This window comes from Spea bombifrons, chromosome 12 (genome assembly GCF_027358695.1).
Source record: "Spea bombifrons isolate aSpeBom1 chromosome 12, aSpeBom1.2.pri, whole genome shotgun sequence".
Lineage (NCBI taxonomy): Eukaryota > Metazoa > Chordata > Amphibia > Anura > Pelobatidae > Spea > Spea bombifrons.
In genome coordinates, this window is record NC_071098.1 from 16,071,003 (window position 1) to 16,087,575 (window position 16,573).

Consider the following 16,573-nt stretch of genomic DNA (forward strand, 5'->3'; position numbering starts at 1 on the left):
TAATGTGTGGCTTTTGATCAGGGAACAAATAAATGTCCACAGTGGGCAGGGCCAGGACTGCAAATACGTTTTCATACATGAATCCCACTTTTCGTCGGTTACACTACTTGCTGTAAGAGTTCTCTTACCCGCTAAATCCTTATACTCCAGTTTAGTCAGTGAGGCAAAACATAGCGCTATTTTCCCCACAGAACAAATCCCGCTTTAGCGGTTTCTTTAACCCAAAAAACAGACACTACAAAAGACACGGCATGCTGGAATACAGCGCTCGAAAGAACTGCGTAGCTAAGAACCGGCCGCCATTGCCAACCGAGCCGTGAGAAGACTGACGGTTGGAGGTGGAGCGCTTATTGCATTTATGTTTTTTTATTGTACTGGTAACTAGACACAGGAACACGGACCATAATCCCATATGCTGCGCGAACCCACATAAACAATATTTACTATCCGCTTTTGTCTCTGTGAAGCGGATGTATATCTCAGGAAAAAAGTGCGCGCAACGAGGCATAATATGAGCCCATTGCAGTGAACCTATCTATTGGCGGAAGGATTCACACGCGCGGAACGGGGAGGGTTTAAAGGAGGAAGGAAGCCATCTTGGAGCTTCGAGTCTGAAAACGAACGGAGAGGAAACAAAAAAGAAAAAAATATATATAGTCATTGTACGAAAAACAAACTGCGAGATACGACTGACAAAAAAATCGGACAACGCGGTGTCGAGGATTCAGAAGGGCCGCGTGGTGCGTTAATGGGGGCTCTTTAGGGGTATTTTTTGTGGGGGTGGGGGTAAGGAAAAGGGTTATCGGTTTATCGTGTTCTGTCTTTCTTATATCTCTCTCCTTCTGGGGTTATTAGTCAACAGCGCACCCATAAGCCGTCCGTGGATGCGCTGCTAGGCGGTAATAGAGGTCTAGCCCCTAGTCGTGTCATCGAAATCGCTCAGGCTTCGGGGTGGGGTGTAGGCCGCAGAGCCCGTGCTGACATACGCAGCTTTATATACGGAGAGGTTACTGTACCGGGGCTATTCGTGAGGTAATAAACTCGGCTGGGGGGCTGTAATGCTGTACCCGCTGTGATTTATGTTCTCATTCTGTATGTATGTTTATGTTGGCGTCCTTGTTACGTTTATAGAGAAAATGTATATAAGCAATAGTATTTTACCTCAAATGTGGCGGTATACCTGAAGCCAGGCCTCAGATTAATGCCCCCTGACGCCGTAAGTAAAAGCGGTTTCAGATTCGTAATGTAAACAAAAGCTGGGGATGCGGCCTTCAATTAGTGCGAGCAGAGCATGGCATATCATACCTCCCCAGTGTGACTATCGAGGCGGTGCAGTCTTCGGGGAGCCGCTTTTAACCTTATTTTTTTCCGGGAGGTAAGATTGTTTGGCCGTGAATGTCGAGCCATTAAAGTCATAATGTTGCTAGAGACAGCGGGGATGAGGGTCTCAATTAAACGGATGGAGATATATTCAGTTAAATGTCTTCAATTACATAGACCTAGGTCTCAAATCTATATGAAAAGTCAGTATAAAGCATCAGCGCTAACCACCTCCCAAAGCAAGGGTCGGTTTGGTTGCCTGAAACGGATTTTTAAGCGTCCAGTATATCGGTAGAGTAATACTATACCATATGTTGATTCTTCATGTTTCAGTTCAAATGTGAATTAATGGATAAGAAAAAATGCTGGTGTGCTAAGCTAGCCTCAGGCTCAAATAATACAAATGTATAATACAAGGCCTACCAAACAGGTGTAAGCGTGTATTGGCTGTACAATGTATACACAAAACAAACTGTCTGCCTTTCTTACCCTAATAAAGTTGGCAACAAATATATAGACATAATGTAAAAGAGAGGTTTTGGTTATATGAATTGGCCAAAGCATAATTAAGCTCGCCTGCCACGTCAAGGCACACTCTCAATAGGGTGAGAACCTACTCTCGCCTCCAGACAGTTTTTCTTTTTTGTGAATGAATGGATGTTGATATTTTTACATTTTCATTTTCAACAGGATGGTTATGCGCACTAAACGTAACAATAATGCCTGGGTTGGTGTACAGAGTCTGTCTTCTGGTTCACTGATAAAGGAATTGAGTGCAAAATGGCTCGTTGTAATGGTTGGGAAACAAAATGCTGTAATAAATGTTATGCGTTTTCTTTTAGGTTATGGCTGTATTTTCCCTTATTTAATGGTTTTACTCTCTAAAGGTATGACATCATACAGTCTTGCGCACCTTTATTGGTGAGAATCTTGCAAACTTCACGTGTGGAATCCCTGCCAGTTGTGTATCGATCCAAAGCCCTTCCAGTCTCCAACTTAGTGCCTAGAGAGTTCTTAGCCACATCTACAGATAATGACTGGTAGAAGGGAGTCTATATTTTTCCTGCTGTTCCTTGTGTTCCTGCCTCGCTCCCCATCTGTTTTTGCCAGCTACTGTCCCTGAGCACTAATGCCAGAGACTTTATTAATTTGCCTGCTTTTGGCACTGGCCAAAGTTGCCAATTCTAAAAATTTGGAAGCAGTGTAGGGTACTTTTCCTTTATTCTTAACCTTCCACTGGCTCATGCCTTTTCTTTAAAATAGTATTTTCTTGTGATTTGGCTATGAACTCAAATTAGTGTTGACTGGGATGTTTTTGATAATAGTATTTCCTAGGAACTGTAGAGTGTTTGCCCCTCTTAGTTTATTAATGTCAAGGTTTTAATAGACACAGGGAAAATGATTAAAAGTGGATCTGTCATATATGAAAATAAAAATATACGCTCTCCTCATGATTCCTTTTCTGACTGCTAAAACTGCTATCATATCAAATAGCGAACTCAACATGCCAGAAGGACTTGTTTAGAAGGCACCTTGCTGAACCTGAGTGCTAGCGGCCCCAGCTTCCTGCTCGGAGGTTCTAGTTAGAAGCTGGTTTTATATGTGGTGTTTGAAGCTTTGTGTTCACAAACCAGGCAGGAGCTTAAGGTCACATGGTCTGGGTTCCCAAGTTCTGAAAGATGTTGTTTTCTTCCCCTGTCATTGTTTGGCAGACATAACCCATGTGCTTAGTTTTGCTGCATTGAAGGATTTATTAAGTGTTTTTATTTGAAAGTAAGATGTATGTGCTTTACATGAAACATAAATTTTCCACTGGTGAAGTAAATGTGGATGGTCTTGGTAGCACCTATCTTCTGCTGTGTTTACTTTAATGCTCTGTAGTTGTAGGTAGGGCTGCAACAACTAATCGATAAAATCGATAATAATCGATAATGAAATTCGTTGGCAACGAATTTCATTATCGATTAGTTGAATCGATTATTATCGATTATAAAATGAGGGTTTTTTCAGAGCAAACGCTCTGAAAAATCCCCCTCATTATATAATCCGTTTAGTCTGACTCACCGTCTCACAGCAGCAGCTCCTACTTACTCCCCCTCCCTGTAATCACTGTGACAACTGGCCCCGCCCCTTCCTTCTCCAGGCCAGAACCACATGGCTGTGACACTCATCTAACTGTAAGTATATGTATGTATGTATGTATATATATATATATATATATATTATATATGATGTGTACATATATATATATATATATATATTTGGGCTACTGAAAGTTAGGGGAGGTGGGGGTTAATTTAGGGGCAGTTATGGTTAATTGGGTGTTTAGGGTTAATTTAGGGGCAGTTATGTTAATAGGGTGTTTAGGGTTACTTTAGGAGCAGCTGTGGTTAATGGGGTGTTTGGGGTTAATTTGAGGCAGTTGTGGTTAATGGTGTGTTTAGGGTTAATTTAGGGGATGCTGTGGTTGATGGGGTCTTTAGGGTTAATTTAGGGGATGCTGTGGTTAAGGGGGTGTTAAGGGTTAATTTAGGGGCAGTTATGGTTAATGGGGAGTTTAGGGTTAATTTAGGGGAATCTAAATCCTGGGGGCAGTGAAGTGACATATCTGGGGGTATAAGGCATATACAGTATATAAGGCATATGTGGGGAGGGCAGTGTGGCATGTCTGGGGAGGACGGAGTGGTGTATCAGGGTGTATAAGGCATATCTGGGGGTAGAGTGGCATATCTGGGGGTAGAGAAGTGGCATGTCTGGGAGGCAGGGTGGCATGTCTGGGGAGGATGGAGTGGGGTATCAGGGGATATAAGGTGTATCAGGCACAGTGGCAGATGTGGGAGGCAGCGGGGCATATGTGGGAGGCATTGTGGAGTGGCAGATGTGGGAGGCAGCATGGTGTGGCATATGTGGGGAGGGCAGGGTGGCATGTCTGGGGAGTATGGAGTGGTGTTTCAGGGGGTATAAGGCGTATCAGGCACAGTGGCATGTGGGGGGTAGAGTGGAGTGGCAGATGTGGGAGGTGGCGTGGCAGATGTGGGAGGTGGCGTGGCAGATGTGGGAGGCAGCGTGGTGTGGTATATGTGGGAGGCAGCGTGGAGTGCTGTGGTAGGCAGTGTGGCATATGTGGGGGGGCAGCATGGCATGTCTGGGAGGCAGCGTAGCAAGCCTGGGCTCAAATGTGCATATATTGGGGGGCTGGTTGGGAAATAAAGACAAGAAATGTATTATCAAAGTTTTTTTATTCTGCTGTTTGTATTTAACATCATTTGTTTAGTAAATTATTTTAAATAAATGAAAAATTTACATTCTTTTTTTTTATCCGATTAATCGAAAAAATAATCGGCCAACTAATCGATTATTAAAATAATCGTTAGTTGCAGCCCTAGTTGTAGGCATTGGTCGCATGCTTATAAGAGCGTATGTTAGGACTATGTGTTGTGTATTGCCATTTTGCGGTAAATGATACTCTGGCTTGATGGCTTCTGTGGTTGTCTACAGAAAGTTTTGATCATAGCTGTTCTGTCTCTGTAGACGAAGCTTACTCTGCTTTTCAAGAAGGGCTTTTTCCTGCAAAATCTGCAATGGTACCATTATTGGGTCCCGTACTGGGTTACATCCAGTTTAATTTTGGGGAATGTCTCGTTTGCGATCAGCCATATTTTGTTGGCCCTTCTAGTAGGTTTTATCCTGTTGTAAAGAGTCGAGCCTTGATCAGTCCTTGGTCTTGTTTTAAATTGAGAACAACCATATGCCTGTCACGAACGCTTAAATTCCCTTTCTGTAAAAAATATTTCCAATTTCTGAGAGGCTTTTTCATAAAGCATGTAACTTTGAATAGTCCTCAGTGTGTTAATGTATACAATCCAAAGATTATAATTGGGAGCTGCACTGGTTTGACTGGCTTATGTTACTGGAAAAGGAGTCCCACAAGAAATTAGTGAATTGAGTCTCAGGTGTTAGAGTGCAGCATTGCCATATTCTGTACATGTTAATAGAAAGCTTTATCGTTAACCTTGTCTCGCCTGAACACTTGGATGCTTTTAACAGAGGGGTCAAAACATTCTCTAGCTTGAGTTTCTTGTTCACTAGAACTTATATCGTGGTGGAAAATAAAGCGGGCTAGGCTATGGATGATGGGAGTTGGAGGTTTAGCGGATGAACTCTAAATGCTTCACTGCCTTATGTTGACAAAATGCCATGTTAATAATTCAGGTGCATGATAAATACTTTCCACTGAAACTGGTTTCTGTAGTCTTTGTTACTGGCTGGCATGTATTGTGCATTAAAGTGCATGTAATGACTGGGGATGTACTTTAATGCATGTGATAGCTACATGGTCCCTGATGAATTTGTCCTCCCAATTACAGAATCCCCCTTGTGCAGTTCCTCCTCCCCCATATAAATGTTGTGCAGGAGAAGTATTGGGCCCAACGCTCCCCTTGCATTCATTGCTCTAACTCAAAATAATTGCTCAAATAAAAAAGGTGTGGCTTGGCCTGTTCATGAGGATTTAAACCCAGCTGCATACTTCTACCGAACATTCTTTTATATGGATCACTGCTATCGGGAGTCTTTGGGTATTAGTGTGCAATAAATATTTGTGCACCTTGTTTAACCTGCAATGATGTAGAATGTCCTCAGTCATGTTTTTATTTTCATATATTATCCCCCTGACCTGCAGTTAAAGGAAGTTTATTGGGCAATACCACATAAAACAATTTGTATGATACTGCAGTTTACTCCTACATGACGAGGGGTATTTTACACCGTTATTCTTGCATACGCTAACACTATACAGTAATACACATGCTACTGTCTTATGCTCACAAACACTAACGGCTTACAGTAACATACACTAACATGGTACGCATGTACACACATGCTAACGCCATACACCAATACACACTATATTCTGACAAACATTCATGCTAATAACATACTGTAACACACACACTGTGGCACCACAATACAGTTGACATACCGGCTCTTTTGCGATACATTTACACACTGACACATTATACACGGTCTGACTCCAGCACTAGACATATACATGCTGGCTGACACTACAGTATACACCCATACATACACTACTCCCCACCCCCACTTCAAAGACCTGCCGTGCGGGTGCCTTCCTCAATTGTGATGCCCCCAGTCGGGTGAGGTAATGCACATTGTGTGACCCTGCTGTGTGCCTCGTGACTTACTATGCCACATTCACAATGGTAGCCCTGGCCAGCTTTTACCCCTTGTCCTTCTAGCCGCTGTGCCAACCTGGCACCTGGGTTTGCCGAGCCCTGCTTTAGATTAAATATATGTTTTATACATCGTCGTTTGTAGCTGGCTGTTAACTGCAACATCTGGCTAATCTGCTTTTTGTTGGTTGGGTTTGAGTTCTTGGCAGGAAAGGCACAGTTGTGTGATCGAATAGCATTTTGTGTTTTTACAGTTCTTGCTTCCTTGAGCTTGTCAATGTTAACTTTGTTTTTTTTCCCTCTTCTAGATTTCATTGAAAGAACTATATATCGTCTTTAGTCCAAGGCTTTTTTTTTTTTTTTTATAAAGGAAATTTGATTTGATGCATCAAAGCAAGTGATTTCACAGTTCAGACTTAAACAAGGACAAGCACTTGCTTGTGTTGCAATAAGGACTCATATATTGAGCAAGACTTTATCTCTTCATTTTGAAGAGTTCAATAAACTGTTATTACAGTCTCTGTACTGACTTTCAAACTTTGAAGTTGGAAGAAACTTTCAAAGGGACAATTTAAAGGAAAACAAAATGAGCACCGCCAGAACAGAGAACCCTGTTTTAATGGGTCTGTCCAGCCAGAATGGGCAGCTGAGGGGCCCAGTGAAACCCAGCGTAGGGACTGCAGGTGGGGGAACACAGACGCAACAAATAAACCAGCTGAAAAATGCCAGCACAATCAATAATGGAAGTCAACAGCAAGCACAGAGTATGAGCAGCGGTATAAAGTAAGTATCTACACCGAGCCCAGCGATGTGTGCATCCGAAGCATGTTGAGGTTAAGACTTGGTTAATTATGTGTCTATATAGTGGGGGGGTCTGGATCAACACCTGGGTATTTATTTCTCTCATTAATTTTTCTCCCTGCTTCATAAAAAAGGGTGGGTGTTTGCATTCTAGTGTTCAAAAAAAAAAAAAGCAGTAGTTGTGCACCCATAAATGTTTATTAGAATATGTAATATGTTTGTTAAAACAAGTCTTGAATACATACTTTGTTGTGCTTCCGGCCTTATGTGCCTTATCTTACGAATGTCCTGTAGTCTAAAATTTATACATTGCCAACAATTCAGGGAGCTCTTCACTGAATATGACGGTGAACTTTCAAGCATACTAGAGAACTTTGTTTTTTTGTTATGGCTGTAAAATCTATGCCGGTCAAATTGTCACCTTGAGTAGTTATTTGCAGCTAGATTTAAGACTTGTTAATTGCTTGCAGACCTGGTGATGACTGGAAGAAAACGTTGAAACTCCCTCCAAAAGATCTTAGAATAAAGACTTCGGTAAGATTCAATACGTGAATTTGTATCTTAGTGTAATGAGCCTCCTTCCATAGGAATTCCTCATCTTCTACCAGATGAGGAATTCCATTCAAAGTTTTTGCTTTATTCTATTTTCTTGAACAGCTGCAAAATCACTTGGACTCATATGATTGTTTTGTGCCTGTAAACAGTAGTTGCTTGTGCAGATTGCCATCTTAATTGATTGTCTCCTGCAGGACGTCACCTCCACAAAAGGCAATGAGTTTGAAGACTATTGTTTAAAACGAGAGCTGCTCATGGGAATTTTTGAAATGGGATGGGAGAAACCATCTCCAATTCAGGTTAGTTAAAATACAGCCTTTGGAGATTTGTCCATAAATGTGTTTGGTGATGAAAGCTTTTCTGTATTACCAAAAATACTTGCGTGCCTTTCTAGGAGGAGAGCATTCCCATTGCATTGTCTGGTAGAGATATTTTGGCTAGAGCTAAGAATGGAACTGGCAAAAGTGGAGCCTACCTCATTCCCTTACTTGAACGGCTAGATCTAAAGAAGGACTGCATACAAGGTGAGAGGAGTCTGGATAAACTCAATGTCCTTGTTACCAGTGTAAATGTTGCAAGTTTCTGTGCATGTGACATCTGCATGTTGTATGACCAGAAGGGTTTTGTAAATGTGGCTAGCACACGTTTTCTTGTGTGTACAGCAGGGTCATTCTGTTCACCTGAACATATTAATGTTATGTAATTTCCAAATAGTAAGATGTCAAATCTGTTTTTCTATAGCAATGGTGATTGTACCGACACGAGAACTGGCTTTACAAGTCAGTCAGATCTGCATCCAAGTCAGCAAGCACATGGGAGGTGTTAAAGTCATGGCAACAACTGGGGGAACAAACCTACGTGATGATATAATGAGGCTAGATGACACAGGTATTTTTTGGTAGCCTTTTTTTTGTTTTTATGAACTGTCGTGTGTGTATATATATATATATATATATATATATATATATATATATATATATATTTGCTAGCAATTTAGTTATACATGATGGCTGTATCTGTAAACTGACTGGGACTCCCCTGTGTTCACAGCTAAATTACCCAAAACCTGATTTACTGGAGTCTTTAATATTTACATTAAGGTCATTTTAGGGATACAGAGAAACTAAACTTTAGTGATATTCTCTATGGGGGGGGGGGTGTTTGATAGCAGCAATTTTCAACTTTTTTTTTTTTGGATCCACAATGCATTCCAGAATCTGATGGAACTATATAAAGGATATACATAAAACTAGTATATAACATAACAAGAGGGCCCTGCCAAGATGTGCTTAAAATCGGGGGGGGGGGGTTTGTATTAAACAAGAGGTAAAAATATTGTTGTGAATTGACCAGCCACACTAGTGTAAGTATTGCAGGAAAGGCATTAGGAAAAGAAAGCTAAAGCATTAAGGGAGGGAAGGGTGTAAGTTCGTAGACATCCTTGGAGTGGATCTTGAGGGATTTTCTAAATCAAAGGCAGCAGCAAGAACCTAATATTCTGTGACAGGATTGAATCTGTTAAATGTATGGGTACCAAACATCCCAGTCTACCTGTCTGGTGGATAACCGATTATTCATCATTGTAAAGTACAACACGTAACATCCATGCTATGATGCTTCTGTGAAAGCCCAACCATATTTCTAATGTGACTATGAAGATAATAGGTTCTGCATCCCTGGTGTGATCTCAATAGGTCCCTGTAGGATTTTATTGCACCCAGGTCAAAATAACTTTTGTTTGTTGTTTTTAAGCCCTGATTGGAATCTCCATATTTGCGCTATTTGACTTGGTGACTTTTTTCTTTTGTAGTACATGTGGTGATAGCTACTCCTGGGAGGATTCTTGATCTCATAAAAAAAGGTGTAGCCAAAGTAGACCACATCCAGATGATCGTTTTGGATGAGGTAATACCATCTGTTATTGAATGAGGTTGTAGAAACTAATGACCATTTAGTAACACTGTTGCAGGGTGTTATAGGATTCTGCAAAAATGAAACTTAACATAAGTCATGCATGTAATAAACAATTTAAGTTGTCTTCTTGCTATCCTTGTGACCTAATGCAACTCATTTTAAACCTTTGTATATACAGTGTTATCTTGATTTTCAGACCCTTAAAATTAGTTGGTTGCTAAAATCCTCTCATTCTGAAACAAATTTACTGTCCAATTGTTCTGTGCTCGTGTTGCAGATTCTCAAATTGTAACTGATAATGTGCTTTTTCAGTCTGGCATATGAGGCTTTCTTCAGATCAGTTGAAGCTCTTCTGCTTGTGTGTGTGTGTGGAGGGGTCTCATTAGACACCCCTGAGCTTTGCTGGTAGTGTAATGCACATGCCCACATCATATGTATTGAAGTGTATATGATGTCTATAGTTTGACTCCTTAACAACCTTCCTCTTTATGCAGGCAGACAAACTGCTGTCTCAAGACTTTGTGCAAATAATGGAGGATATCATTATGACGCTACCTAAAAACAGGCAAATTCTTCTTTACTCTGCCACATTTCCCCTCAGCGTTCAGAAATTTATGGTAAGTACATCTTATAATTTAATCTGGTCCATATTTGCCACCAATATCTTAAATCACTTCATCCATGTTTCACTTCACTGCTTGGAAGGGTTTTTATTTGCCAGTTTGTGCATTCATTGGTTCAGGTTTTTGGGTAAAGGTTTTTTGGGTAAAGTTTAAGATTCCCCATATACTTGTGGAAGTTATCCTTCAGATTTCAGTGGCTGTCTGGAAAGGACTAAACCAGACATATCTGTTGAGCTGGCTGTCATTATATATTCCCCTCTAAACTGAACTTTACTCAAGGTAACCTAAAATAATACTGCTTTTTTGCTGGGTTGAGACAGTCAGACCTATTATAAACTTTTGATCACCCCTAGTCTTGGAGACAGATTGTCTGTTTCAAAAGGAGTTGGTTTCTATGAAGTTTTTTTTATATCCAATGAGTAATATGTATCCATTTCCTTTTTAGTCTTCTCATTTGCAAAAACCATATGAGATTAATCTGATGGAGGAGCTGACACTGAAGGGGGTAACGCAATATTACGCCTATGTGACAGAAAGGCAGAAGGTTCACTGCCTCAACACACTTTTCTCCAGGGTAAGCATTTTAAATATGTTGGGGACGATGCCCGTGCTTTATGCAGATTCTCTGCTTTTTTTACGTTGATCTTAAATTGTGATTTACATTTTGAATAATCTAGCAATTAAACATGCTTTTAAAGTATTGTAAATTCTGTGCATATTTGAAGGTGAAATGTGTGGCAGTTTTACAACTCGGCACAAAACCCTTCAGCATGTTTATTTTTTTCTGTTTGGTCCATAATGTCGTGTATCTCGCTACGTTTTTCTTGGTCACCTGATATCTTAGCAGTGTCTACAGACCTGAGGTTTTCTCCTACTGCATCAAGAGCCTGCCCAAAATCATTTTGACATACAAATGTCTATTAGAGCAATACCTACACAGGCACCACCCTGTGTATTGACAGGGAGATCTTCCTGCTTAGCATACTAATACACCCTGACAGGGGTAATGAGGATCGTTAAATCGAAACTTATTTTTGATTAAGTTGTTTGAATATTTCCAGCTAAACCAAATAAGCTGGCGTTTTCTAGGTACTCATGTGTGTAGCCAGTGCACCGAATGTATTTTGCTGTTGGAGTCTGAAGACCCCAGTGGAATCTTACTGAACCAGAGGATGTCTCATCACTTTTTGAACTCTGCATGCAATTTTTAGATTTTAGGAGCCTTCATCGCTAGAAGTAATTAAAACGCTACAGTTCTCACACTGGTTAGGGTGATTTGACTAAAATAGCTACTTTCACCTCTAAGCAAAGTATGGCTTAAATACATAACTGGAAAAATCTTGATTCCAATGTTTATGATTATATTATCAAAGGTGATAATTAACCTTATTTGCATGCGCCTACCCAGAATCCCCTGTGGTTGTGGCAGCACCATGAGATTTCTGAGGGAAAAACAAGCCAGTCTAGTGTCTGTAGATGAGTGTTTACTACTACTACTACTACTACTACTACTACTACTACTACTACTTCTACTTCTACATAGATATATATATCCAATTCTAACAGTGCACAGTATAAAACATTGTGAGGGCTCTTGTATGTTGTTTGGATGTGTTCTCAGGAGCTAGTGTTAAGGAAATGCTGCTTTTGCTCATGTTTCATGTGTTTCACACTGGAGCGTTGGTACTCTTACTGTGGTAAATTTGTAGGGGGTTTTCTCCTGCAGCTTCACTGGAACTTTAGAAGCTGACAATCCACTCTTTTTGTTTTAGCTACAGATAAACCAATCCATAATTTTCTGCAACTCCTCCCAAAGGGTGGAACTACTGGCAAAGAAGATCTCCCAGTTGGGCTATTCCTGCTTCTATATTCATGCAAAGATGAGGCAGGTTGGTATTATACACAATGCGGTTTATTCTGTAACTTGCATGCGTATGGAAGTGTTAGAATCTTTGTACTAACGTTTTAACGTCACAATAATCAGAAGATGTGCTGTTGTCCCTTTTGAGGTCATCATCTGTAAGAATATACATTAACACATGGTTTCATCTGCCCTTCTTAATTAAGCATTTTATGGTTACCTTATCCTACAATATTCTGTTGAGTATAACATCTTAAAGTTTCCCATATCTACTTGTCTGACTTCAATTTCAAGGTGTGTAATAGAAAAAACGTGTTTGAATTAACTCCTTGTCAATCTCCTTCCTACATGCCGTAAGATTTATTATCTTTATATAGCGCCAATAATTTACGCAGCACTTAATACAATACATATAGTCAAGTGGTCTGGCAAGTCGAGAATTGACAGACTAAGACAAACCGATACGTTGGGTAGAGAGAGCCCGGCTCGCAAGCTTACAATCTTGAGGCAATGGGGCGGCCATAGTTGGTTTTGAGGAGTCAAGCTGCATAGTCTCTGCTTTATGCTCGGCGAGGGCTAATAACATTCTATTTCTTGGCAAATGTATAAATTCCAATAAGAGTCTTGAGTGTTTTGTTTGCAGGAGCACAGGAACAGAGTTTTCCACGATTTCCGAAATGGCTTATGCCGCAATCTTGTTTGCACTGGTAAGAATGCCACCTATTTTCTGCATTTTGTTAAATTCCTTACATAAAGTTTAGGCAATGACTACAAATCTTCAAGTCTTAAATTATACCTTATTATGGTATGATGTATATTAATGGGTATTTATATTAAGAATTTATATCGTCCCAGCCTTCTTAACCTTTGGTCTGTACAATTAATGTAATTTGGGTAGTATGAAAAACAGACTAAGAAAATGTAAAAATAGTCAGGCATTCCACCCTTCTGTATAAATTTATGACTTATTTTTATTTAACCAGCTTTTTATATACGCTCTCTCCCCCTTTAGACTTGTTTACCCGTGGTATTGATATCCAAGCTGTGAATGTGGTGATAAACTTTGACTTTCCAAAGCTGGCAGAGACCTATCTACATCGTATAGGAAGATCAGGTAAACACCAGCATAGTTGGTAATGCTAACCTGAAGAAAGAGTAAGCTACGGACGCTTACAGCCTTAGTATGTACATGTAAATTGTAAAGAGGAAGGTGAAAAATCAGTTCGCCAATTGCTGTTTAATAGCCTGTTTTTTAAAATGCCCATAAACTAGCATATTTGACTTTCTTGTCTTTGATGCAATAATATAAATGATCCCCTGTAAAATGATGTAAGTACTTCGTAAACTGAATTTTGCCCTCGTTCTGATACTAGTTTTTAGATTATAGTCTTTTGTGATCACACCACACTTGCTGTAACTGGTAACTTTTTTTTGTTCAGGTCGCTTTGGGCACCTTGGCCTTGCCATAAATTTGATCACCTATGATGACAGATTCAACCTTAAAAGTATTGAGGAACAGCTGGGAACAGAGATTAAGCCGATCCCCAGCAGCATTGACAAGAGCCTATATGTGGCTGAATATCACAGCGAATCGGGAGAAGATAAGCATTAACTTTCAAGTCAGTATTCAGTCCTCCTCATTCTAGTTTCTTCTGATAGCAGCATTCAGAGTTAATAATTTGGTTTAGTGACAAAGTAAGGTTAAGTGTGCCTTTCAAACATAGATCTTAAGAAATACCCCATCCCAGAACATCCTTTAATCGTGTTTACCTTTTCATTGTGATACAAGCGCTGATGGCTGCCATAGACGCCAAGTGCGTAATGTCCGAGCCGTTGGAGAATGTGACCCATCTGCTAAGGTTTATTTGAATACCTTAACCTTAAATTGAAACGCATGCAATGCTCGGTATTGCTTGCATATACTTCATTTTTATAGTTTTCTAGCACCAAATATTGCTTTAGATGTCTTCTACCAATAAAGCAAAACTCTATTAGACGTATGTCAATGTTTAACATTCAGGGATTATGCAGTTCTGTGTTGCAGTCGTATGAGACAAGGCTTAGGGCACTGATTTGATTTATATAGATTATAATGCTCATTGTGGGAACTGTAGATGTTTGGTTTGTACGCAGATTTTATTCAGATGCTTTCTTTCAACAGGTTCTGCTTCCCGATGATGAAGATGAGATGTTGACCTGTCATGCATCACTTTCTTGAGTTTGTTCCCCACTCAACTGCCTTTTTCTTTTTAATTCTTCTGGAACATAAAGCATAGTTTCAAGTCTGGAAATCTCCCCCACCCATCCTTTTATTTCAATTTACTCCCAATGGTGGCACTGCGTGCTCAGATAGTTGCACTTAAAAGGCTTTTTCATTTTTATTACCTGGGGATAATATATGTACTGGAAATCCTTTAAGCCATTGTCTAAGGGAAACCCGTAGCTTGAATAGTTTCCCTGCTGTTCAGAAGACAAGCCAAGCAGTTTTTTTTGGTTTTTGTTGCAGTCCCCTGGCTGAAAAGTTAAAACAATTGAATGCCAGCTTTAGTCAGACTTCCATTGTGTCCTCATTGCATTTTGGAGTCCATGGTTTGTTTTTTTGTGATTTTCTTTCTTGCTTTCCCTGTAACCAAACTTTTTACTTGTGCAAAGTGCCTTACGCTAAGACCGTTCAAAATCACCTTTCCAATGCTAACATAAGGAACAAAACATTATTTAAAACTGTCCCTCATTTTATTGGTTATAGAGTTAACCCATGTAAAGCTGGTACAGTATGGGGAAAACTACCAGTTACAATTCTTCCATTTTGTTTTGTTCCACCTTTGTTTCCATCTGGAAAAAATCAACTTATGTTAGTCCCACAACCCTGTAGTATAAATCTGTACATAAATCTAAACAAGCAAAAAACAAAACCCTGCACCAATGTCAGAATATTTTGGGAGGCTTTTAAGTGAGTTCCAGATTTTTTTTTTTATTGCTGTTGCTGGCGCAGATCATTGCCCAGGTGAACACTAAAAGCTGTTTGTATATTTGTGCCGCCCTGCAGCAGCATCATTGAATTTCAGATCTTTTCCAAAGCCATGTCTCCTGCCCTTACAAAGTATCCGCATGAAGGGGTGTGGGGATGATACTAGAGAATTTGATGTGAATACGTGTATAAAAATGTAAATACTTTACTTTTTTTTGTGTGGGTGGGTTGGGGGTTATCACTTTTTTCATCCCTAAATGATGGTTTGATGAGGGATTGTGGGGTGGGTTAGGACAGCAGCTAAAGATGAGAGTGGTTCAGCTTATAGCAGCACTTTGAAGAAATACTTGCTACGTCAGATATTTCAGGTATCTGACCTGTATGAAGTGGTTTGCTTGTTTTGGATTAAAGCAAAATGAGGGGATATTTTGGCACTTTGACTTCCCCGTTCACCCCAATTTATTGGACTGGAAATAAGAGGGGAAAATGGTAAAATCTAAAATGTTTGGCGGTTTTTTAAACACTAAATTGATATAGCAATGCTTTCGGACCAGCATTCGTTAAACAAATACCACTTCAGTTTAGCAAAGTGTTGCTTTGAACTGTGCCTCTCCCAGTGTGCTTGATGCTTGGCCTTATCTACAGGCAAAATGAGTGAGAAGCCATCTGTTTTTTTTTTCCCCGCTCTTCCCTACCTTTTTTCCCCCCCAAACACTTAATTGTACCTGGATTGCAAAGAATTTCCATGCTATGCACTGCAATTGGATTTTTCCTAGAAGGAACACACAAACTTTGACCAGGTAAAATGTACAAGTATGCATCCAGGTACATCCTGAGCACAGGGCGCTAGCAGCTGCTGTGTGATGGAAATGTCCACGACACCTAAAACTTCAGAGTTGCTAGAGCACAATTGGCATTTTTATTGTTTTGTTGGGTGGATGACTTAATCTATTTAATGGAGGGTTACTTTTGCTCTACTACTGAAGGCTTTTTTTATTGTCTTTGGGATCATGGTGCAATAAATGAGTTTCCCCACCCAAAGTTGTCATATTTACAGAGCACGTCATCGTGTTCTCTTGCACCACTGCTCCTTTACATCTGCAGCAACTCTTCATTTTGAAGGGCAGTGTTTTTATGCTGGTGCTAAAGCCATGATCCTTTAAAAAAAATTTCCCTAAAATATCAAACTCTTCTGCAGGAAGAAACTTTTTTCTAGCAGAGAGTTGTGAATGAGCACTATAGGAATAAATTGATAGCTCTTAAGAAAAAGCTGTCTGGAATATGGTGCTGTGCAAGTATTGCAAGTTAAGGTTTAAAAAGCAGATGGAAAGATGCTCTA

General features: G+C 40.0%; 1 protein-coding gene across 1 annotated transcript; it reads left to right on the plus strand.

Annotated features, from left to right (window-relative positions):
* The first annotated feature begins 414 nt into the window (after window positions 1–414).
* DDX6 (DEAD-box helicase 6) lies at window positions 415–16,406 on the plus strand. Its single transcript, XM_053451688.1, has 14 exons — window positions 415–740; window positions 6,821–7,295; window positions 7,784–7,847; window positions 8,063–8,167; window positions 8,263–8,392; window positions 8,610–8,756; window positions 9,679–9,773; window positions 10,277–10,399; window positions 10,851–10,979; window positions 12,178–12,294; window positions 12,910–12,973; window positions 13,279–13,380; window positions 13,706–13,885; window positions 14,428–16,406. The coding sequence occupies exons 2-13, from the start codon at window positions 7,099–7,101 to the stop codon at window positions 13,876–13,878; spliced, it is 1,446 nt and encodes a 481-aa protein (XP_053307663.1). The 5' UTR covers window positions 415–740; window positions 6,821–7,098; the 3' UTR covers window positions 13,879–13,885; window positions 14,428–16,406.
* The last annotated feature ends 167 nt before the right edge of the window (window positions 16,407–16,573 follow it).

Coding starts and splice junctions, on each gene's coding strand:
- DDX6 (XM_053451688.1), top strand. CDS start 7,099: ATGAGCACCGCCAGAACAGAGAACCCTGTTTTAATGGGTCTGTCCAGC. Junction 7,296..7,783: donor AGTATGAGCAGCGGTATAAA/GTAAGTATCTAC, acceptor AATTGCTTGCAG/ACCTGGTGATGACTGGAAGA. Junction 13,381..13,705: donor ACATCGTATAGGAAGATCAG/GTAAACACCAGC, acceptor TTTTTTGTTCAG/GTCGCTTTGGGCACCTTGGC.